Source organism: Danio aesculapii, chromosome 22, assembly GCF_903798145.1.
Source record: "Danio aesculapii chromosome 22, fDanAes4.1, whole genome shotgun sequence".
In the NCBI taxonomy this organism is placed as follows: Eukaryota; Metazoa; Chordata; class Actinopteri; order Cypriniformes; family Danionidae; genus Danio; species Danio aesculapii.
This window is the reverse complement of record NC_079456.1, coordinates 12,431,898-12,456,118: the sequence shown is the minus strand read 5'-3', so window position 1 is coordinate 12,456,118 and position 24,221 is coordinate 12,431,898. Positions and strand designations below refer to the sequence as shown.

General features: G+C 34.6%; 1 protein-coding gene across 1 annotated transcript; it reads left to right on the top strand.

The window, feature by feature from the left end:
• The first annotated feature begins 2,308 nt into the window (after positions 1-2,308).
• dpp4 (dipeptidyl-peptidase 4) lies at positions 2,309-22,785 on the top strand. Its single transcript, XM_056448402.1, has 26 exons — positions 2,309-2,433; positions 2,600-2,684; positions 3,386-3,478; positions 4,133-4,227; positions 5,853-5,927; positions 6,018-6,070; positions 6,437-6,506; positions 7,394-7,514; positions 7,994-8,148; positions 8,236-8,330; positions 8,415-8,547; positions 9,823-9,861; positions 9,947-10,045; positions 10,345-10,415; positions 10,504-10,557; positions 10,640-10,767; positions 10,870-10,911; positions 12,879-12,977; positions 13,060-13,129; positions 13,217-13,411; positions 15,308-15,362; positions 17,314-17,413; positions 19,139-19,197; positions 19,354-19,426; positions 20,756-20,829; positions 22,208-22,785. Exons 1-26 carry the CDS (start codon positions 2,431-2,433, stop codon positions 22,298-22,300), a joined length of 2,229 nt encoding a protein of 742 aa, XP_056304377.1. The 5' UTR covers positions 2,309-2,430; the 3' UTR covers positions 22,301-22,785.
• The last annotated feature ends 1,436 nt before the right edge of the window (positions 22,786-24,221 follow it).

Here is a 24,221-nt window from a genome sequence, read left to right as displayed (position 1 = left end):
ACTTTATTTCGGACACCACGAGAATTAGCTTCTCTCCCATGGTGCACGACACTGAAAATTCTGTGCGATCGCCACACGGGGGCATATTCTGACAGCCGCCCAAATGTCGTGTGCAGTGGAAAAGTGGCTTATGGGGCGGTAACAGCGGCTTTAGTGAAAGCGTTTACAAGCTGCAGCCTGCAGTGGGTGTCCAAGGCTGCGTCCGAAACCGCCTACTACTCAGTAGGTACTGCATTTGAATTTAAATGGACTACTCGGCCGTTAGAAAAGTACGTTCTATACAGTATGAATGTAAGCAGTATGAATGGAATTCGGACGCACTACATCCGCCATTTTGTCATGGTCACGTAACCTACCAGCATCAGTTGCGTCGCTTCACTCACATTCATGAATTCTCTCGTGGGGCATCATGGGATAGCGCAGCGTGCATGGGATGCACACTTCAGAATTTCGCCAGAAGTAGTAAGTCATCCGGGAACTTCTCGCATACTGATTTTCGAATTCTATGAATTCGGACATACTACTCAGCTCGCATACTGATTTTAACGTACTATATAGTATGGAAGTATGCAGTTTCAGACGCAGCCCAAGTGTGACATCAAAGGCTACACCCATGCCCAAATATGGCACTTTCATCTTAAATTTTCTCCATGCATGTTATTCAGTTACTTTTGGCGTGGTAATGACGTATTAGCTCACGAGATCATGATAAAATGGGTGGCCAGGAATCTATATACAAATTATTATATCTTTAGTGACGTGGTCTAAAGATTGTATGTTAAGCAAGGAAGAATGTACATCAATACATTTTTTACTCGTAAAATAAAGCTGACTTATCGCTGAAGACTGAAGGGCTTTATTCTGTGTACATTATTACACTTATTAAACTACTACTTACGGGCGGTGCGGTCGCGCAGTGGGTAGCGCTGGGTCAGTTGGCATTTCTGTGTGGAGTTAGCATGTTCTCCCCGTATTGGTGTGGGTTTCCTCCAGGTGCTCCGGTTTCCCCCACAGTCCAAAGACATGCACCAGGTGAATTGAATAAGTTTAATTGTCTGTAGTGTATGTGTGTGATTAAGAGTGTATGGGTGTTTCCCAGTGATGGGTTGAAGCTGGAAGGGCATCCTTGCATAAAACATAAGCTGGATAAGTTGGCGGTTCATTCTGCTGTGTCGACCCCTAATTAATGAAGGGTCTAGCCGAAAAGAAAATGAATGAATGAAACTAGGCTACTACTTGCCACAAAACTAAACAGTTACACACAGAACATCTTGTCTTTTGGAAACTGATTGGATGGTTGGAGGATGGGCGTTGCTAACAAAATGAAGGAAGATGACAAATGAATGAAAGCTGGACAGAAAAGAGACATGCCCTGATAGCCCCGCCCCCAAAGGAAATGAAGAAAAGACACGCTCTAAAGGTGAATTGATTAAACTAAATTGGACATAGTGTATGAGTGTGTATGAGTTGGCAGTTCATTCCACTGTGGCCACCCCTGATGAAGGGACTAAGCCGAATGAGAATGAATAAATGAATGAATGAATGAAGAGCAAATTTTAATTTCATACCAACTTAAACAAATTTCTACTTGTTATTAATCAGTCGCAAGATGGCGGCAAACAGTCAAGAACAGTGGAGTAACAGATTAGCATATTTATTTCGAATAGCATATTGAATCACTATTTTAAAATTTGTGATGTATTATTAATTTATTGTTCACTATCCCAAATAAACCGCTATTATTAATTTAATCGGTTGTTATTACAGAAAAATACATACCTTTTAGACGTGTCCAACAACACTGAAAAGTGTCCACAGATGTAAACTAAAGGAACACAAACTAGGCTAATATTAATAATATTCTAAAAACCAGCAAACAATTCAGCCATACCACAGAATAGTGTTTCAATGTTAATTATCAAAACTAATTAAAAACATGAATAATTATTTATAGATTTTGGACAATAATACGATATTACAATCCTTTGTGAGTCACTTCGAACGAATCGGTTCAACAGAACAATTCGCGAATCACATACAACAACACAGACGCTTCTGGTGTACTTCTCACACGGCTTGTAATACAACAATCATGCAGATGCGGGGCATTTTATTATATAAATGTAAAAATGAAACAACATGTCATGTTGTGAGTGGAAACGAGTCAAACTCTTTTTTCATTTTGTGGAAGTTGCTTCATTAGTAGTTGACAAGCATTACGTAGAAATGACTGATTCGCTGATTATAACAGGAATGCGAACTTTAATCAGTCGCCAGTTTATTGTTTCCTTAACAAGCAAAGTTGAGGTAATATTTAACACTCCTGCTGCTCTGATAAACTGTCGGGAGCGTCCGCGCGCAACAGACAAACCGAGTTGTGCTGGATAATAACGGATTTCAGAACCGAGGCTTTCACATTTCACTCTTAAGATGGTCAGTAAGTGCTTCATAGTACAAATATTGTGTGCACACTTTGTAAAAGTACGCTTTAACTGGTAGAGAGCTGTGCGTAAAAGCGCATTTGGAGAGTGTCATGTTATTGAGTGCACTACTGATTGAAATCTGACTTTTTAATTCGTGTTTTCTTGTCATGTTTCAGGAGATTGGAAAGTGGCTTTTAGCAGCATTTGGAATCGTGGTAATCGTGGTTTTAATAGCCGTTCCCACTGCCATTCTCCTCAAAGGTAGGCGATTTCATATGGATTATTTTTACATTTCATCCGCGCGCGTTCATGTGGATACGTTTATACTAGTGTTGATTATTCCTGAGCTGCGCTGCCTGCGCATGGCTTCATGTTAAACGTGTAAATGTCAAACTGTTTGTCATGTTTTATGGGTTATAACTCGATGAAGTAGGCTAATGTTAGTTATAGTTAGCACGTCACAGCTGATTGGTTGCAGAAGTGCTGACATCAGTGTTTTCAGACGCAGGGCATTTAGCAGCTCTTATCTGAGCCATTATCATCCTCAATCTGAACTTTGTACAGGAACTTCATTGTGCTTTTCTAATGCACATACATGTGTTTTACAACATATATTATGACATCTATCTATCTATCTATCTATCTATCTATCTATCTATCTATCTATCTATCTATCTATCTATCAGAGAAGACACTCAATGTTTGTTTTGCTAAATTCCTCTCCCTGTTAAACACATTTTATTCGACTGTTATGCTTTTAATGACGGCAGATTGTTGAGTAAACTCAATTAAAAGGATATTCAGCAATGTTTTACCAACGCTTTATCATATATTAATGTTTAAAATCTTGTATATTGTTGTTGTTTTCTGTTGTATTTGATCTTAATGAATCGTTGCCATGAAACTAGCCATTGTTGCTGGCATGGCATTAAATAAAATATGTGAAATTATATGTCTTTCAGAGGATAAAAGTGAGCCTCAGAAGACTTTTACTCTAGAAGATTACTTCAATGGCACTGGAAGAACCAAGTCATATAACATGCGATGGGTTTCAGGTATAAACTGCATTTATTTGCATGCCAAATTTAGATTATGGGACTCAGAGAATTACTGATTGGAATATAAATAAATATATAATACAAGCATGGCTGTAATTAGGCATGGGACGATAACCAGTTTCAAGATTTTAAAACGACAAAAAATTTCTATTATACCATTCCTAAGGTATATGTAATGGGTTTTAATGTGTTTTTTGAAACTAATGAAGCTAGCAGAAGTAAATGATTTATTTTAATTATTTAGCCTGACATGTTTACTGTTCCAAAATATTATAAATGTGAATTGTCAATTGAAAAAATGTCAAATGAAATACTGTATATTGTGTTCAATGGGGAAAATGTGTTGTTTTTTACTAAGACATTGAAAAAGAACTTATTTTAGAGCTGTAATCACAATACCTTGATATCGTGAAACTGATATTTTTATCTGAGGTTATCATACCATAACATACTTATACCGGCCCATGCCTTGCTGTAATATAAAATGTACATTGATACTTTCTTGGTAAATTCTTAAAAGTGCAAATTCATATGCTGTTGTTACTGTTTTCCTTACAAAACACCTGGTACTTTTAGTAAATAAACCTTAGAGATTGAATATTGACGTGATTTATAATCAATCAATCATTTGCTGTACTATTTCTCCTGTAGATGATGAGTATTTTCACAAGACTGGAGAAGGGTCAGTGTTTCTGTTCAATGCCACCACAGGAAACGGAAATGAATTTGTGAACCAACAGATATTTGTAAGATGATCTTTAATTTTAAAGCAATGTAAAATGTAATAGTACTTTGAAATGTAGGTATATATATATATATATATATATATATATATATATATATATATATATATATATATATATATATATATATATATACATATATACATATATACATATATACATGCATACACACAGTTGAAGTCAGAATTATTAGCCCCCCTGAATTATTAGCTACCCTATTTTTTTTTCCCCAATTTCTGTTTAACGGAGAGAAGATTCTTTTCACCACATTTCCAAACATAATAGTTTTAATAACTCATTTCTAATAACTGATTTATTTTCTTTTTGCCATGATGACAGTAAATAATATCTGACTGGATATTTTTTCAAGACACTTCTATACAGCTTAAAGTGACATTTAAAGGCTTAACTAGGTTAATTAGGTGAACTAGGCAGGTTAGGGTTATTAGGCAAGTTATTGTATAATGAGTTTGTTCTGTAGACAGTCCAAAAAAATTAGCTTAGAGGCTTATAATTTTGACCTTAAAATGGTTTTTAAAAAGTTCAAAACTGCTTTTATTCTAGCTGAAATAAAACAAATAAGACTTTCTCCAGAAGAAAAATATTATCAGACATACTCTGACATACCTTGCTCTGTTAAACATCATTTCATAAATATAAAAAAAAATTCAAAGGGGGGGGGGGTCTAATAATTCTGACTTCAACTGTGTATATATACACACACACACACACACACACACACACACACACTAAAACTAAAACACTAAAGAGATTTTTGTTGAAAATCGTAAATTCGCTGAAATCTTATATGTATATATTAGGGCTGCACAATATATTGTTTTAGCATCAATATCGCAATGTGCGAATATGCAACAGTCACATCGCATGATTTGCAATGTTGAGTTGTGTGATTTACAATGACCAGGAACCACATTTCATGATTTCATGATTCACGTAGTTATATATAATTATAAAGTTATATTAGTGACGTTTTTAAAGACACCGATACTTGAATATCTTCTTTTCTGTGTCCTTCAGTACAATCTGTAATACACGAATTACCTACACATTTTATTTTTAGGTTGTAGATTTAGATTTCATTGCATTTTCGATTTTTATTCATTTATTTATATTTTTAATTAACTTTTAAGATCCGCATGATTTGTGGAGTCATCGCAAATTTGAACCCTAATAGAGAGAAAGATTTTCATTTGGATGTGTTTTAAAGGAACTGTAACTAAGATATCAAGCGAATATAAACCCAGAAAATTTTGTTTTAAAGTTTAGAGATTTAACCAAGATTAAATTGTATTTAATTATTTATACAATGAAGACAACACAATGTTATCTGATTAATGCTGAATTTGTTCTTAGACTCCACAGAAAACCATAAAACACAAAACAATAAAAAATCTTTGTTCTATTGTTTTCAACTATGCTTACAAAATGTTTCATTACAAATGTTTTATGCAGATGTATGACTTCTTTACACGTAGAGTTATTTAGGTCATCTTATGTTAAATTATATTCATATCGCAGCATACAGTATATCGAAGAAAAACGTGCAGCCTTAATAAATATATATACTACAGCTGTTTTTTTTTTAATCCTTTCTTTTATGTTATCAGGCCCGTGTGGCAGCGTTTGATTACCTGGTGTCAGCCGATCGAAAATACGTCTGTTTTCTGAGCAACTACACTAAGGTAATCAATAAAACGCTTTGATGCTTAATCAATCATTAATAATCTGATGCTGTCCTCTAAATGTTTAATGATGACTTGTGTCTTTACCAGCTATGGAGACACACTTATACTGCATCATATTCCATCTACGACCTGGAAAAAAGGTGTGTTTATTAGTGTATTTGCTTAAGAATTAGTGTATTGAGCTAACTAGCTAACGGCTAATGCCAACAAACAGTTTGCTATGGATCTCTGTGTCGCGTATTTATTTGGGGGAAGTTTTGGTAAATGATTCTGATTGGCTGACGAATATTTTAATATAAACGCACATCTAAAGTAGTTTCAGGCAGATTTTGAGCTTTGATTACAAAAACCTAACAAATGTTTTGAAATACATCATTGTGTTTTTAAGTGTGATACAGTGACTAGTATAATGTAGTATGTGCGTTATTTTCAAATAATTCAACACCCCATCTGTACTTATTGATCACTTTGTATTAATTAAAGCTGTCTAACTTGCTCTATTTCAGGGATTTTATAAATACAGATATCCCGCATGATGTCCAGTACTTAGCATGGTCTCCAACCGGCCACAAGCTAGTGAGTATCTTATCAGTACAACACGCTATCATGTAAAACTCATAAAACTTTATCTATGCTGTCTTCAGTTAGCTAGTTAATGTCACATCATTGTTCGATAAATGTTTGACTTTGTGTTGTTAAAGTTTGTTCTTTCAGGTTGATAAGCTTGTGTTGCTAACGGTGCTCACATAAGATTGTTGCAGCTAATCGTTTCAAACACATAGCATGACTAAATGCCTCTCTTTCTTTCTTTCTTTCTTTCTTTCTTTCTTTCTTTCTTTCTTTTTTGGTTCTATCAGTTATATGTTTAAATAATTTAGTCAGAGTTAATAAATAAAAGGAGCAATGATGTTAACGATGAGTAGTGAGTTAGTATCTTTAAACAGCCTTTTTAGTTACAAGCTAATTTTTAGCAAGTAGCACTGTAACATGATAATACTGTTTGATCATGCTTCTAGTGAAGTAGAAGTTTATAATAATAATAATATTATAATGTTTTATTATTCACGTAGTTATATATATTTATATAGTTATATTAGTGACGTTTTTAAAGACACGTATACTTAAATATCTTATTTTCTGTGTCATTCAGTACGATCTGTAATACACTAATTACCTACACATTTTATTTTTAGGTTGTAGATTAAGATTTCATTGCATTTTCGATTTTTATTCATTTATTTATATTTTTAATTAACTTTTTAGAAGTTTAGATGTATTTTATTGCACTTGTTTTATTAATTTTGTAATTTTAGGTGACCACATCATTGGTAAATATTGCAAAATCTACCTTTTTTGGAACATGCTTTGTTTTACCTTCAGCTGATATACGATTCAAATTGAACACTTATAATTGAATAGTATTCAAACAAATCCAAATTAATATGTTTCTTAAATCTATACAGGCATTTGTGTGGAAATACAACGTTTATGTGAAGGAATCTCCCAACTCGGCGTTCAAGCAGGTTACTACAAACGGAGCTCATAACCTGATCCTTAATGGCGTTCCTGACTGGGTGTATGAGGGTAAAAAATGCATATTTAATGAAGACGAGGAATGTTAGCCAATCATAACAGCGCTCATTTGCATATAGATGACTTAAATTTTGCATAAATTGGAAGTCGCTGTAAACTTTTATTTCAGTATGATGAGATATTTCCAATTTCAGAATATTGAGTAGTGGGCGGGGCTTTATTTTTGCGTTCCTCCAATTATCTTTCACTTGCGGCAAACTAATGGTTTTAGGGGTGTGACTAAGCATATTTCACCCAGACATTATCAGAGAAGGACTGGTCTTCCAGAGTGGAAGATAAAAAAAAAAAAGACAAAAACAAACATTTAGTTCCCAGTGGATTAACTAGCAAGAATTGTTTGTTCTCCTTAAGACTAACAATGTGGGCTAGCAAAATAAACGTTGTACATGTTGATTTCACGCAGACTTTAAAGCTACAGTTGATCCACACGTTACTCTAAAACATCATTTAATGATCCCTTTTCCCTGCAGAGGAAATGTTCTCCACTAATTCTGCTTTATGGTGGTCACCAAATGGGACGTTTGTGGCCTACGCCGAATTTAACGATTCAGAAGTCCACAATATTGAGTATACTTATTTTGGAGAAGGGCAATATCCAGAAACTGTCTTTATTCCATATCCCAAGGTAAAAAACATCAAGATTTGCAACACATAATGTGATTTAAAAATTATTGTATGCAGTTTTTGATATTGCCATTGATCTTTTCCCAAGGCTGGAACTCCAAACCCAACGGTAAAACTGTTCGTTTTTGATACAAACACAAACGTGATCAAGCAAGTCTCGGTTCCCAGTGATGTTGGTGCAGGGTAAGGGGTTTTAGAAGTTGTTTGTGGGTTTTTCGGTCAGATATAATGGTGATTTTTACCTAAAATAAAGATGTTTTGTTCCAGAGAGCACTATCTGAGCAGTGTCACATGGGCGTCAGACCAGCGAATCGCAGTGCAGTGGCAGAAAAGGACACAGAATTATGTCGTTTTGAATTCGTATGACTTCAACGATGGAAACTGGACCGAAAGTTTATTGGTATGTCCTACCATTTAAGACTTATTATAGACTATTTTAGTTTTAGACTTAGTAGGATTTGATTTTGAGTCATAAATGTTATAATAACAATAAAAAGTGTAGATTGTGGATATTTTAAGAAATCCAATGAAGCAAAATCTTTGATAATTGCTTTTTTTGTTGTTTTAATTGAGAATTGTCAGAGTTTTCATTTTTAATTATTAATATTAATATAATAGCAAAAAAGTGCAGCTACAAAAGTGTAGATTATGAATCCTTCAAGAAATCCCAATACAACTGGTATATTCACTCATTCATTTATTCAAACATCCATTCATTCACTCATTCATTGATTCACTCCATTCATTCACTTACTTATTCTTTCACTCATTTATTCACTCATTAATTTATTTCCATTCATTTATTCATTCACTCACTCGTTTATTCATTCACTCATTCATTTATTCCCACATTCATTTACACATCCATCCATTCATTCACTCACTTTTTTATTCATTCACTCCTTCATTGATTCACTCCATTCATTTACTTATTCATTCAACCACTCATTAATTTATTCCCTCATTTATTCATCCATTCATTCATTCACTTATTCACTCATTCATTTTTCCCTCATTCATTCGTTAATTTATTCACTCATTCATTGATTCACTTTATTCATTCACTCACTCATTCATTCAATTGCTCATTAATTTATTCCCTCATTCATTCCTGCATTCACTCACTCATTTATTCATTCACTCATTCATTCTCTCACTCATTTATTCCCTCATTCATTCACACATTTATTCATTAATTTATTCTATCATTCTCTCACTCATTAATGTATTCCAATTCATTCGTTTATTCACTCACTCGTTTATTCATTCACTCATTCATTTATTCTCTCATTCATTAATTCGTTCATTCACTCAGTCATTCATTTATTCCCTCATTTATTCATTAATTCACTCACTCGTTTATTCATTCACTCATTCATGTATTCCCTCATTCACTCACTCTTTCATTTACTGATTAATTTATTCCCCTTATTCATTCATTCACTTAATAATTTATTCCCTTATTCCTTCATACACTCACTCATACATGTATTGCCTCATTCATTCACACATCCATTCACTCACTCATTCATTTATTCCCTCCATTCATTTATTCACTCACTCATTTATTCATTCACTCAATCAACCATTCATTTATTCCCTCATTCATTCTCTCACTCATCTACTCACTCCTTAATTTATACCCTTGTTATTCACTCATTCATTCACTCCACAGAGCCAAATCATCACAAGCAGCACAGGTTGGGTTGGTCGGGTATGTACTGTCTAATTTACAGAATTATGAATAGATTTTTAATTCAATTTTTTTGCACAATAATAAGTGTGTGTGTGTGTTTTAGTTTTCTCCAGATGAACCTGTTTTTCGACCAGATGGAGACAGTTGTTATTACATTTTAAGTAACGATGAGCGTTTTAAGCACCTTGCTTATTTCTTTGGAGTGAGTTTACAAACTATTTTAATAATAATTATATTAATATTTTACTTGAATTTTGCAATCTAACTTTTTATTTACCTCTGATATATAAAAATATATCTATTTATCTGCTGGATACATTTGTAATTCATATTTATATATGGATTTAATGTAATATTTTATTAAAATTTTGATTTTGCTTTTATTTATGTTCTACTTTTGTGCTTAGAAAACTAATATTGATCTATTTGCACAAAAATCAATCACATTTATTAGGAAATTCCCCTTATAATTCCATCATATTGTCCCATATTGTTTTCTAGACACAAAGGATATTTCTGACCAGAGGGAAGTGGGAGGTCATTAGCATCCTTAAGGTCACAAATAATGCATTGTAAGTAAATTGACTAGAAACTTCTTTCATTTGTTCACTTTTTTGATGTTTATTTTCCGCTCACTGCCTTTTTCTTTATTCTTGACAGATACTTTGTGAGTAATGAACATAATGAGAGTCCGGGCCAGAGGAATGTTTACAAGTAAGTGGCACAATCTGAAATCAATTAGATATTGTACTGTAATATTTTCAAAGTGAATAAATTGTGTGTTTTCTTTCTGCAGAATCACGATAAATGGTGCTTCTCATTCAGAGAGAGAGTGTCTGACCTGTTCGCTAAATGCAGATCGCTGCAAATATAATTCTGCCATGTTTAGCACTGAAGGAAGCTACTACCTCATGAGCTGTTCCGGTACCCCATATTAACTTTATAATGGCAGTCCACTTGTGTATGTGCAAAGTACAAGTTAAACCAAGGAAACGATACCAAATTTCTTTTCATTTATTTCTCAAGGGCCTGGACTGCCTCTGTATACACTGAGAAACAGCCAAGCAGGTACAGTATTGCTAGACATTTAAAAAATGCTATTTCATTAATGCTGGTAGTGTTTAGCACACAGATTAAAAATGAATACATAACACTTTCTGATTTCAGCATTTATTGATTAGTTTATTCTGTATATTTAGAAGCTGCTTTTATAATTGATTTATTGGTGATGCGTATTTATTGTGGTGATCTCAGTTAAATGTGTTGGTAGCAGCCGATATTAGATATTTTATAAATCGTAATAGGGTACATGCCGAAGCATGCTAATAGGACTTTGAATTTGCCAGTAACCTGGGTTAAGCGCTTCCGGTCAATTGTATGCCAATGCAAAAATCGGCACATTTAAGGTCTGTTTTCTTTAAAAATCTCCACTAGCTGAGTGATATCTGATGTAAAGTGGGTCTCAGATTGTACACGAGGCACTGCATTAAATAACATTTCCCCCGCCATGTCTTTATAATATGAGCATTTATTTTACCCCAGTATATTCAATGGAGCTTCTGCGCTAGCCTGCCGATTCTGACGGGCGCGTGCGAGTAAACAGCTTTTTGTCTCGTTTTACTCTTGAACAATTAAATGAATGCCAAAGTTGATTCTATTGAATGTAATTTAGTTACATTACAACATCGATGCTGTAAAAGGATCTGTATAAAATGGAAAAAAAAACTCGCAATAACAGGTCACCGGAAGTTTATCAGTATGGGTAAAATACTAGCTCGGCATATACCCTATTCATGTGTCATATTAAAATAAACCGCTATATTTCTAAGATGAATTCATTATGGTCCTCTTTCTATTTAAGATTGAAATGTTTTATGACAACTTAGTTTGTTGTGACTTTTACATTTGCACTTACATGTATAACAAAACGTTCATACTTTATATATGTATATTAGAATATCTATTTTATCTATCTATTATCTATCTATTTTGTACATTACAAACATATTTTTTTACATTATTTTGACAATGTAGTGAATATAGACTTTTAAATATGTCTATGTAAGCTGATATTGTGTGTGTCTAGCAATATCACATTAGTAGCAGTGCGATGTGGCTGTATATTAGTGGTGGGAGGTGTGCATGAGGCCGCAGGCCAAGTGTCTTAGTGTCCCACCAATGACGATATTCAGCCACATTGCACTGCTACTCATGTGATATTACATTTATACAACAGTTCGACAGCAATATTGTGTGTATAAAAAAGAAAATCAAATACAGAGCGTCTCAAAACCCTTTTGTAAGGGGAACTACTTTCTTCCGCCATTCCTTCACATCTGCAGCTGACGTTAGAACAGCAGAAGCCGTTGATAATTCACAAATATCAATTTAGAGCTAATATTTGATTGATTCTCTAGCATAATATCTAAAGAGATGACAAAACAGGTGATTTTGCTCACGTTTTAAGGCTGAACGGCATGAAATGCCATCAGTCTATAGAGATTTCCCAGTATTTCTCTGTTGCAATCGGGAGATCACAATATTACTATGGTACAAATACAGCACTACAGCATACAAAAGTGAGAGATTGACTTAGAAAGTCATTTACCAGTTTAATAAGTCGCCATCTTGTGGATGAACATCATCAACCGTCTTTGCTCAATGTCTCTCAGAAATTATAAATATTTTAAAATATAAACAAAACCATTCTCGACTAAAAAAGCCTCAAAAGTACATTATTTTTCCCAACAGCAGCTATATTTTTCAAACTGTAAAGTGTCCTCCTGCTTGTCGCTGTATGTGGGCGGAATAAAACGCTTGAAAAGTGCTGTTACTGGCAGAATATCGCAGATATCAGATTCAAGAACCAGACAGAACTGTTGTATAAATATATACACACAATAGTTTATATGTATAACTACTGTATATATACAAAATATTATTGCTTGTCAGCATAAAATTATCAGCTTTGTCTGGATTGTCAATATCAGTAAATTGATATTCATTTTACTTCCTAATTTCTTTAAATATTTCAGAGTTGAGAGTTCTTGAAAACAACAGCGCACTGGAAGATAAACTGCAGGAAATCGCAATGCCATCAAATATGTATGGCAAGCTAAAGATCGGAGAGTTTGGTAAGACCAGAGAAATGGGTTTGAAATAAAAATGAAAATAAGTTTGTTCTAAACCCTAATCTGTTATGTTTTTCCCTCTCAGACCTCTGGTACCAGATGATTCTGCCTCCCAAATTCGACAAATCCAAAAAATATCCTCTTCTTATTGACGTGTAAGCTAGCTCCACTTTGCTTGATGTGTTTTTGCGCTGTGATCTGGTTTGCTGGCGGCTGCAGTCTTGATTCCTCATATCCTGCAGATACGCGGGGCCCTGCAGTCAGAAGTCAGATTTCCGCTTCAGGGTGGGATGGTCCACATATTTGGCCAGCACTGAGAGGGTGATCGTCGCCAGCTTTGATGGGAGAGGAAGTGGTTACCAAGGAGACCAAATCATGCATGCCCTCTACAAACGACTCGGGACTTATGAAGTCGAGGATCAGATAACAGCTGCTAGGTACAAATATGTGTCCATGCTGCTTTAATGGGAACAATCCACTGTTATTTTGCGTGTGCTACAGACAGAATGAATGCTCAGACTGAGTGTCTTATTGAGGAGAAGGGATTTTTACATTGAGGGATCCATATATAGACTCTCTTGACATATAGAACACTTTGTAAACTATCTAGCAACATTCTATAAACATAGACACACCTCAGAAACTACTTAGTAATACTTTAGTAACCACTCAGGACTCCTCAGGAATACCCTAGTAACCACTAAGAGCACCTCAGAAAACACTTTTAGCAACAACATGGTCACAACTCAGAAACACCATAGAAACCACTTGGAAACAACTCAGAACACCAAAGAAACTACTTAGCAACACCCTTGAACTCCTTTTGAAAGTATTTAGCAACATCCCAGTAACCACTCGGAACACCTCAAAAAACACATAGCAACCACCCTAGTTACAACTCAAAACACCCTAGACACAACTCCTAACACTCCATAAACCACTTAGCAACACACTAGAACACCATTAGAAACTACTTCTCATTACCCCAGTAACCACTCAGAGCACATTGGAAGCCACTTAGCAACACCCTTGTTAAAACTCCAAACACACCAGAAACCACAAAGCAACACCCTTGAACTCCTTTAGAAAGTACTTAGCAACATCCCAGTAACCAATCGGAACACCTCAAAAACACTTAGCAACCACCCTAGCTAGAACTCAAAATCATCAGAAACAACTTGGCAACACTCTTGTTATAACCCAGAATACACCAGAAACCACAAGGCAACATCCCAGAACACCTTTGGAAAGTACTTTGCAACATCCCACTAACCACTCAGAACTCACTTAGCCACCCTAGTTACAACTCAGTACACCTTAGAAACCACTTAGCAACCACCCTAGTTAGAACTCCAAACACATCAGAAAAAACTTAGCAACACCCTTGATAGACCCCAGAACACCCCAGAAACCACATAGCAACATCCTTGAACTCCTTTAGAAAGTACCTAGCAACATCCTAGTAACTACTCAGAACACCTCAAGAAAACACTTAGCAACCACCATAGTTTCAACTCAGTACACCTTAGAAACCATTTGGCAACAACCCTAGTTAGAACTCCAAACATATCAGAAACAACTTAGATCCCAGCACACCCCAGAAACCAAATAGCAACACCCTAGAAGTCATTTAGAAACTACTTGGCATTACCCCAGTAACCACTCAGAAACCACTTAGCAACACCCTAGTTACAACTCGGTACACCTTAGAAACTACTTGGAAAAACCCTAGAACACCTTTAGAAACTACTTAACAACACTCCAGTAACCACTCAGAACACCTTAGAAACCACTTTGCAACCACTCAGAACACCCCAGAAATCAATGAGCATGACCCTAGCAACCACGCATTTCACCAATCAGATATCCAAGCAACCAATAAGAACACCTCAGAAACTAGAAACGTCCTATCAGCTACCCTGAACCCCTTAGTGACCTCTTAGGAACCACCCACATCCTAGCACCTATGCGGAACACCCTGGAATCCACCTAAGGTAGCAACCCTAATAACAACCACCCAGAACACCTCAGAAACCACTTTCACACACCCTAGCAACCATGCAGACAACCCTTGGAAAGCACCCACTGTAGCAACCACCCAAATCACTCTACTGATATCCTAGCAACCACTCAGAACTACTTAGCAGGGACTTAGCAACCACCCAGAGCAGCGCAATGCCCTAAAAGTCTAAAACAATACCCTAGTAACACCTTGACAACAACTAAGAAGACTCTAGCGACCACTGAGGAATGTTCTAATGTCTCTGCAGCAAAAAAAGTAGTAAAGTTAGCTATAATATAAATATTTCTCTGTTTTATTTCCATTTTTTTAGACAGTTTATCGACATGGGCTTCATAGATAAAAGCAGGATTGCCATCTGGGGCTGGGTAAGTTTAATCACCACAGATTTTATTTGTTTTAAAGGAAAACTTTTCCTAGAGTTAAACAGTTTCGTTTTACCATTTTTGAATCCGTTCAGACGATCTCCAGGTCTGGTAGAAGCACTTTTAGTAATGATCACTAAATTGGATTAGCCCATTAGCATCTCGCTAAAAAATTATGACAATAATTATGCTATTTAAAGCATGATTCTTCTGTAGTTACATCATGTACTAAGCGTAATAGAAACTGAAAAGTTGCTATTTTCTAGGCTGATATGTCTGGGAACTGTACTGGCTTTGAACTATATCTAGGAATTAGGGGTGCAACAGTTCAATCTACTCACGGTTCGGTATGTATTACTGCTTTAGGGTTTTGGTACGATACAATATGTGCTATGTTTAAAAAAAAAATGTCTACGGAAAAAAATCAAAGAATATAAATATTTATTAGGCCTAATAATTGAGCACGTTTAGAGAATTGATTACATCTGTTTACATTATGCTTGCATTACTAAAACAACAACACGTTTTTATTAAGATTCATTCCAAAGAGCTCCGTTATCACTTATCAGCACCATCGAAGTGAACTTCAGCAAAGAGAGAGCGATCGGCTCTTCTCTCTTAATTCAGCGGGAACAGTCAGTCAAGTCGAAAACTTTTCTTAGCTGACGCGGGTAAACTGAATGAATAAGGCCAAATCCCAATTCTATTTTTGTACCCCTACCCCTTCCCCTTGGCCCTTACAACTGAGGGTGAAGGGAAATGGCTTCAAAATTTACCCCTAAGAATTGGGACAGCATTACAGCACCTGCACACGTCATCAGATGTCATCGCGATCTCATGCTTTATGTGAGATCAGACGATCGCGACTGCTGTAGTTATTCCAGTTGTGCTTTTTTTTTGGTGTTTATCTTCAGGAAATCGCTGAAGGCATATATTATATTATCATAACGATCTAATGTGACAAAAAGATTGTAACTGTACGTATGTATCTATGTAAACACACAAAAACAACACTGTAAAAAGTTCATTTTCAGCCACTAGACATTACTGACAGGGTATTCGAGTGTCATCAAGTGTCAGAATGTTGTGGGACTGCTGTACAGGAGTTATTATAATGGATTATAGATCACGAAATTTAGCGTTTTTTTTAAAGCATGACGGTAAAACATGAACGCAGTTATGAATATATTAAAACGTGTTTGTTTGTCGTAAAAATTCGTAATTATGACAAAAAATACTAATTTGTGGATCTCCTTACTTCCGAGTTCAGCAATGCTGCCGCTGTGGCTGGTGTATTCTGGGAAATTTTCTTACCCCTTGGTTTCGAGTGTGGTCCTGAAAAATCTTCATTCCTTCTCCTTAGCCCTACGCCTTCAAGCTAAAGAGAATTGGGACACCCCTACCCCTTGGCGTGCACACGCAAAACAAAGGGGTAGAATTGGGATTGGGCTTAAATAGCTGAAGCAATCGGATGTGGAAGAACACCCAGCGGAAGCGCAACAGGACCCGGAAGCAGTATTCCATACGTCACCCATATGTCACCACTTAAAAGCGGATTGCGCCGGAATGACAGTATAATTTCTAGCCAAATCGGCCTAGAAAAGAGCAACTTTTCATCTTCCGTTGGTCTTAGTACACAATGTAAATACAGAAGAGTCAAGCTTCAAATGGGAAAATTATCAAAACTCTTTGATCATTTTGAGTGAGATGCTAATGGTCTAATCCGATTCAATGATCTATGCTAAGCTAAGCTAAAAGTGCTAGACCTGTTGATCAGCTGAATGGATTCAAAAATATTTAAAACTCAACTGTTTAACTCTAGGTGACTTGTAAAATAAGCCTATTTCCCCAAAACGTGGAGTGTTCCTTTAATATTATGAACAACAATATTTTTTTAAATGTATGACACATGATATTTTGTAATGTAATGTAAATTCATGCATCTTTGTTGCAGTCATATGGAGGTTACGTGACTTCAATGGTCCTGGGAGCTGGAAGTGGAGTGTTTAAATGTGGTATGGCTGTCGCGCCGGTGTCTAAATGGGAATATTATGGTATGTATTGCGCACTTTTAGACTTTGCCGCAATTTTACAGTTACTTACTGCAAAAAAAAAAAAAACAGCAAAATACAACAAACATTCTTTACAGCAGGGGTTCTCAACCTTTTTCACTTCGAGGCCTACCTTTTTCTAACAGTCTAGAGAAAATACTTATTTTTAAGCTTCATTTATTAGAGAGAGAGAGAGAGAGATTTTTTTTTTCTTAATTAAAAAAAATGCACAGACAGGTTTAAAGTTCCTGAATTCTTTACTTCAGTTATTATTTATATCTGCAGAGCATTTGGGCTTTTTCTTTAGTAAAGGAACCTGACAGGACTAAAGAAGATAGCAAAAAACTGCTGATACTTTGAATTAGACTGACTTCTATTGATTTATATCCATTAAAGAGCGCCTATTATACATAAAATGGGGTCATATTTTGGTTGTAAGGGTCTCCAACAACAATCTAATATGCATGCAAGGTTAATTTTACCTAATTATCCCAGCGACTCCCATATAAATCGTTCAGCGATTCATTTGTTCCCAAACCCCTCTTTAGCGTAAAGCTAATCTGCGCTAATTGGACCGATGACAGCCTGTAGCGATTAGTCGACACTGACAGTGTTCAGCGCGAGACATAGTGAAATGCCTAGCACAGCTTATCAACAAAATTGATTGAAGTAGTCAGAGTGCATAGTGTATGTGTGAGCATACCTGCCAACACTCCTGTTTTCCCGGGAGTCTCCCGTATTTGAAACCCATCTCCAGCCACCCACCCATTTGTTATTTATCCTGGAAAATTCCTGTAATCTTATTTAATTCCCATAATTATAACTCATCATCGTTACCTTTACATTTGCGTGACTGTTTGCTTTATACAACTGAGAACGTAGTCCCAGTTGACTTGCAGCGGTTGGAAATTTAAGCCACAATTAGTCTGTAATTAACAGTGAGGCTGTTTTTGCAGGCCGAATTAGCCTGTTCAATCACAGAAAACGGGAAATGCCGTTACTACTATCATTTTAATATGACGTATTTAATAATGATATCAAATAATTATAGTGTAATATTTAAGTTAATTTTAAGCTATCTCGCAGCCCACCTGCAGGATCGCTGAGCCCCACTAGTGAAGCGGCCCACCGGTTGAGAATCCCTGCTTTACAGCTTACTACTGTAATATGCACTGTGTGATTTTAAAACATTTACAGTAACTTACTGTATATTAGGAATTTGCAGTATTTCATTTGGCTTAGTCCATTATTTATCAGGGGACGCCACAGTGGAATGAACCGCCAACTATTCCACCATATGTTTTATGCAGCGGATGCCCTTCCAGCCATAAATGTGACAGTGAATGAAAAGAATTAATTTGGAATTTATTATATTCAGTAGTAAATACTAAAAATAAAGGTTTTGTACTGCTAGTGTAAAATTTAAATAAATTACAGTAAAAGTACTGTAAAAACTGTCATACTGTAATGTGGTAAATTATATGGCATTTTACCATAAAAAGAAGTTGTGGGAAGGCTATTTTACTGTAAAATGAAATTGCGGTAGGGCCCTGCTACTGTAAAACACATTTACAGGTAAGTTGCTGTAAAGGGGCAGTTGCGGTAACTTGCTGGCAACAGTGCTTCCAGTAAGTTACTGCAAAAGTACAATAAAATGTCTAACAATACATATTGTGCTCTCAATTTCACTGTCCTTCATGTCATGTAAAAACTGTAATTTCCCCTCAGACTCTATCTACACGGAGCGGTACATGCTCACGCCAGCAGAGAATCAGGCCTTTTATGATGTAAGTTTTTATCTGGGAAGTTCTAAAATTGTCTAATGACGTTGTTGTTTTTTACTATGATGACGTCAGTAAACGTGAGTCAGTCCTAAAATAACTCACGAGAGAAAGCACAAGCTCTGCGTCACCAGTGTTTATGGGATGTTATGAATTTTGCAGAATTCCACAGTGACGGGAAGAGCCAAGAGTTTTAAATCTGTGCAGTATCTACTGGTGCACGGCACCGCTGACGGTGAGACACTACAGTTTTTATGGGTGTAGTTCATCCAAAAGTGAAAATTGACTCTCTATTTACTCTCCCTCTCAGCCTGTTCCAAACCTTTATAAGTTTCTTTTTTCTGTTAAATGCAAAAAGAGTTAATTTAAAGAATGTTAGAAATGGGCAATCATTGACTTCCATGGTAGGAAAAACGAATAGTATGGATTTTTTTAAAATAGTTTTTATATCAATTAAAATATATTCTCTAGTGTTTAACAGAAGAAAGAACGTCAGACGGGTTTGTGACAAGTAGAGGAAGCGTAAATAGTGATAGAACCTACATTTATGGGTGAAGTATCCCTTTAAATTAAGTACATTTAAGATGAATGTAAAAGTCTAATTTTGATATTCAACTAATATTTTTTGATCCTGTAAATGTAAAAAAAAAATATCCACAAATATTTTTTATAATCTCTTGATCTTTAATGCTGTCAAATGATTAATCGCCTCCAAAATAAAAGTTAACATTTATGAAATGTATTTGTGCATGCTTGTATATTATTGTGTTGAAGTCAGAATAATTAAACCCCCTGAATTATTAGCCCCCGTTTATTTTGTTCCCCAATTTCTGTTAAATGGAGAGAAGATTTATTTTATCTTTGTCATGATGACAGTAAATAATATTTGACTAGATATTTTTCAAGATGCTTCTATACAGCTTTAAGTGACATTTAAAGGCTTAACTAGGTTAATTAGGTTAACTAGGCAGGTTAGGGTAATTAGGCAAGTTATTGTACCACGATGGTTTGTTCTGTAGACTATCAAAAAATTAGCTTAAAGGGGCTATTTTTGACCTTAAAATGTTTTTTTTTATTGAAAAACTGCTTTTATTCTAGCCGAAATAAACAAATAAGACTTTCTCTAGAAGAAAAAAATATTATCAGACATACTGTGATAATTTCCTTGATCTGTTAAACATCATTTGAGAAATATTTAAAAAAGAAAAAAATTCAAAGGGAGTTTAATAATTCTGACTGACAAAATACATAAATATCAATACATAAATATACAATACATTGATTTACATATATGCAAATTCTATTTATAAAATACATTTATAGTATATTTATGTATTGTATATTTATGTATTTTATGTAAATATGTAATGTAAATAATTAAATACAGTACACACATAAATATTGTGTGTATAATACAAACTTGAGATGCAATTCATCATTTGACAGCAGTACTATAAACCATTTTGGAGCCTATTATGCATTTTATTTAAGTAAATATCTATAAAATAACCCGGGTGACTTGGCGCTAAAGGCTTTCATTTGGTTTTTATGTTGTTTTTTTTAGATAATGTTCACTTCCAGCAAGCAGCTCAGATCTCAAAAGCACTCGTGGATGAACAAGTGGATTTTGACACAATGGTAAGTCAGCAGATTTGTGTTGTGTTTGTTCAAATTAAAATCTAAATCTAATAAATGTAAATGTATTTAAAAAGTATATGATGTTGTGTAGTAGTTTTTTATTATTTACTACAATCATAAAATGAAAAATGAAATTGTTCTTTAAATGAAGCCTGTTCTGCTCAACAAGGCTGCATTTATTTGATCAAAAACAAGTTAAATTGTGAAATATTTGTTCAATTTTAAATCACTGATTTCTTACTGAGTGTGTTTCCAATTTGTATTTATTCCAGTGATTTTTGTGTAGATTTTTTAGGCATCATTATGCCAGTTTGGTTTATTTACAGTGCATCCGGAGAGTATTCAAAGCGCTTTACTTTTTTCCACATTTTTTTATGTTACAACCTTATTCCCAAATGGATTAAATTCATTTATTTCCTCAAAATTCTACACACAATACCCCATAATGGCAATGTGAAAAAAGAGATTTTTAAATTGTTGCAAATTTATTAAAAATAAAAAACTTGAAAAATCACACGTGCATAAGTATTCACAGCCTTTACCGTGAAGCTCTAAATTGAGCTCAGGTACATTCTGTTTCCACTGATCATTCTTGAGTTGTTTCAGCAGCTTAATTGGAGTTCACCTGTGGTAAATTCAGTTGATTGGACATGATTTGAAAAGGCATACTCCTGTCTATATAAGGTCCCAGGGTTGATATTGCATGTCAAAGCACAAACCAAGCATGAAGACAAAGGAATTGTCTGTAGACCTCCGAGACAGGAGTTGTCTCGAGGCACAAGGCTGGGGAAGGTTACAGAAAAATTTCTGCTGCTCTGAAAGTTAGAATGAGCACAGTGGCCTCCATCATCAGTAAGTGGAAGATGTTTGGAACCACCAGGACTCTTCCTAGAGCTGGCTGGCCATCTTAGTTGAGTGATCGGGTGAGGTGATCAACCCGATGGTCACTCTGTCTGAGCTCCAGCGTTATGAATACTTTCCGGATGAACTGTATGTTATAAATTAAAAAGATTAGCCCTCCTGTGATATAATTGTTTTTAAAATATTTACCATAAAAAAACTGTTTAAAAACTGCTTTTATTCCAGACAAACTAAAAGAAATAAGAAAAATATTATAGGAAATACAGTGAAAATGTATTTACTCTTTTAAACATCAATTGAGAAATAAAAATTTATTTCACAGGAGGGCTAATTGTTTTACCCTAAAATGTTGCCTATTAAAAATATATATTTTACATGCTTAATATAATATATATTACGATCTTATATTTGTATTTAACACTGCGCATCACAACTGTCCTGCAGTGTGATTTATTAAAGCAGTGTTGGATGTTTAGCATGTGTGTGATAGTCATTGTGTGTGTGTTGTGTGTGTCAGTGGTACACAGATGAAGACCACAGTCTCGGCGGCTCAGCCAATCAGCACGTCTACACTCACATGACTCACTTTCTGAAAAACTGCTTTGCTTGAGAAACGCTGGAGAAATGGCGGCACTGAATCAACGTTACTTCCAGACGCACTTCAGCACGTCACAGCGTGAGCTACTGTACTGTGAGCAATGCACATTTGTATTCACACACACACACTCCTGTACAACCTCACAGACTGAGTCACATGTCTGGAACACACAGAACGCTGCAGAGAAAGACCAGATGAACACACAGCTTGATGAACTAGCAACTCAAATATGACTATATACTCAATATTGTTATTCTTGTTTAAACTAAGTAATTTTTAGATTTTGAAATAACAGTAATAATAATAATAATAATAGTTGTTGTTATTATTATTATTATCATTTTTATTATTATTATTATTAATACATTTTGAAAGCTGGGGAAAGCAGTGTATTTGCTAGTTATTTGCTAGCTATTTATGTAAAATACACAAGAAAAAAATTGATGGTTAATTTGAAATTATTATTATGAAAGTTTAAAGCAGAAAAAATGGAATAATACACATGAAATAATTATTTATATATATATATATATATATATATATATATATATATATATATATATATATATATATATATATATATATATATATATATATATATATATATATATATATATGTGTGTGTGTGTAAAAAATGTCAAGCTTTTTTGATTTTTAAGCGATGTTATGAGTTCCTGAATAAATATTTATTGTATGTGCCTTTTTAAAGAGTAAAAGCCATAATTTGTATCAATTATAAAGAGATATTTTTCAATATGTAATAAAATTGCAGTGAAAATGTACTCTGATTGAGTGACTTTTTTAAGGTTACACTTTACACATATCAAATAACAAACCTTTAAGTTATAATAATTTTAACATTTATTTTGAAAACAGAACCTTTTAAAATATATATTTTTAAACAATTTTACAATATATGTAATAAATTAAAATAGATAAATTTAGTGATTTTAAATTAGGCTTTTTCATTTGATTAGACAAAAAAATTATAAAATATTTATTCAATATTCTTTTACTATTACCTCAAAAATATTTTTGAAATATTTTAAATATCATTTTATTTATTTTATTCAAATATTTTTTGTATATTATAGTTTCTTTCTATATAGTCAGGATCTCGGTTTAACGTCTCATCTGAGACAATGCTCACTGTAGAGTCCCCTTCACTATACTGGGGCGTATAGACCGCAGGTTGAGCACCCCCTGCTTGTCTCACTAACACAACTTCCGACAGCAACCTAGCTTTCTGAAATGGTCTCCCATCTAGGTACTGAACAGGCGCAGCCCTGCTTAGCTTCAGTGGGCAACCATGTGAGAGTAGCAGAGAGCTAGCTGCCAGCTAGCAGTATTTTTATGTAGTTTCAGATTTATCAGCATTTTTTTATTGAAAACAATTACAAAAAAACAAAAAAACTGTTTATTTAAGAAATCATTTCAGTTTTCAGTCATTCTTACAACCAAGTTCCTTTTGAACTAATTTAAAAACATATTTGTGTCTTAAATATTCATACTAGTTATTTCAAATTACAAACATTTTTAAAACCTGATTTTAATAAAAAGTTTGTGCTCAATTATATATTTATTTTGATATATTTGCACAAATGTTTTATTTCAAATCTAAATGTTTATTACCATTTGAAATCTGTTTTCATATGTTAAATTAATATATCATTGTCCCTTTCAGGCTTTTTTAAAACATCATGATAAAACTGCATTAAAGTCATTCACGTCAATGAAGTGCACTGATCTTTAGAATTGGACATTTAAAAAAAAAAACCCAGTCTGTCACGATCTCCCAAACACTTTCAGACTCCGCATCCGTTTGCGCTCTTGATTTTTCGCTTACAGTAGCACTTGTTGCGTTATTTTCCTCCTGCTTTATTTGCGAAAGCCTCATCCGTCTGTCCGACACCTCGAGTCCAGCTCTTATCGC

What these genes read in the sequence shown, in the direction of transcription:
- dpp4 (XM_056448402.1), top strand. An exon ending in AGAATCAGGCCTTTTATGAT is followed by an intron (nt 19,198 to 19,353) that starts GTAAGTTTTTAT and finishes TGAATTTTGCAG; the next exon opens with AATTCCACAGTGACGGGAAG. An exon ending in AAGTGGATTTTGACACAATG is followed by an intron (nt 20,830 to 22,207) that starts GTAAGTCAGCAG and finishes TGTGTGTGTCAG; the next exon opens with TGGTACACAGATGAAGACCA.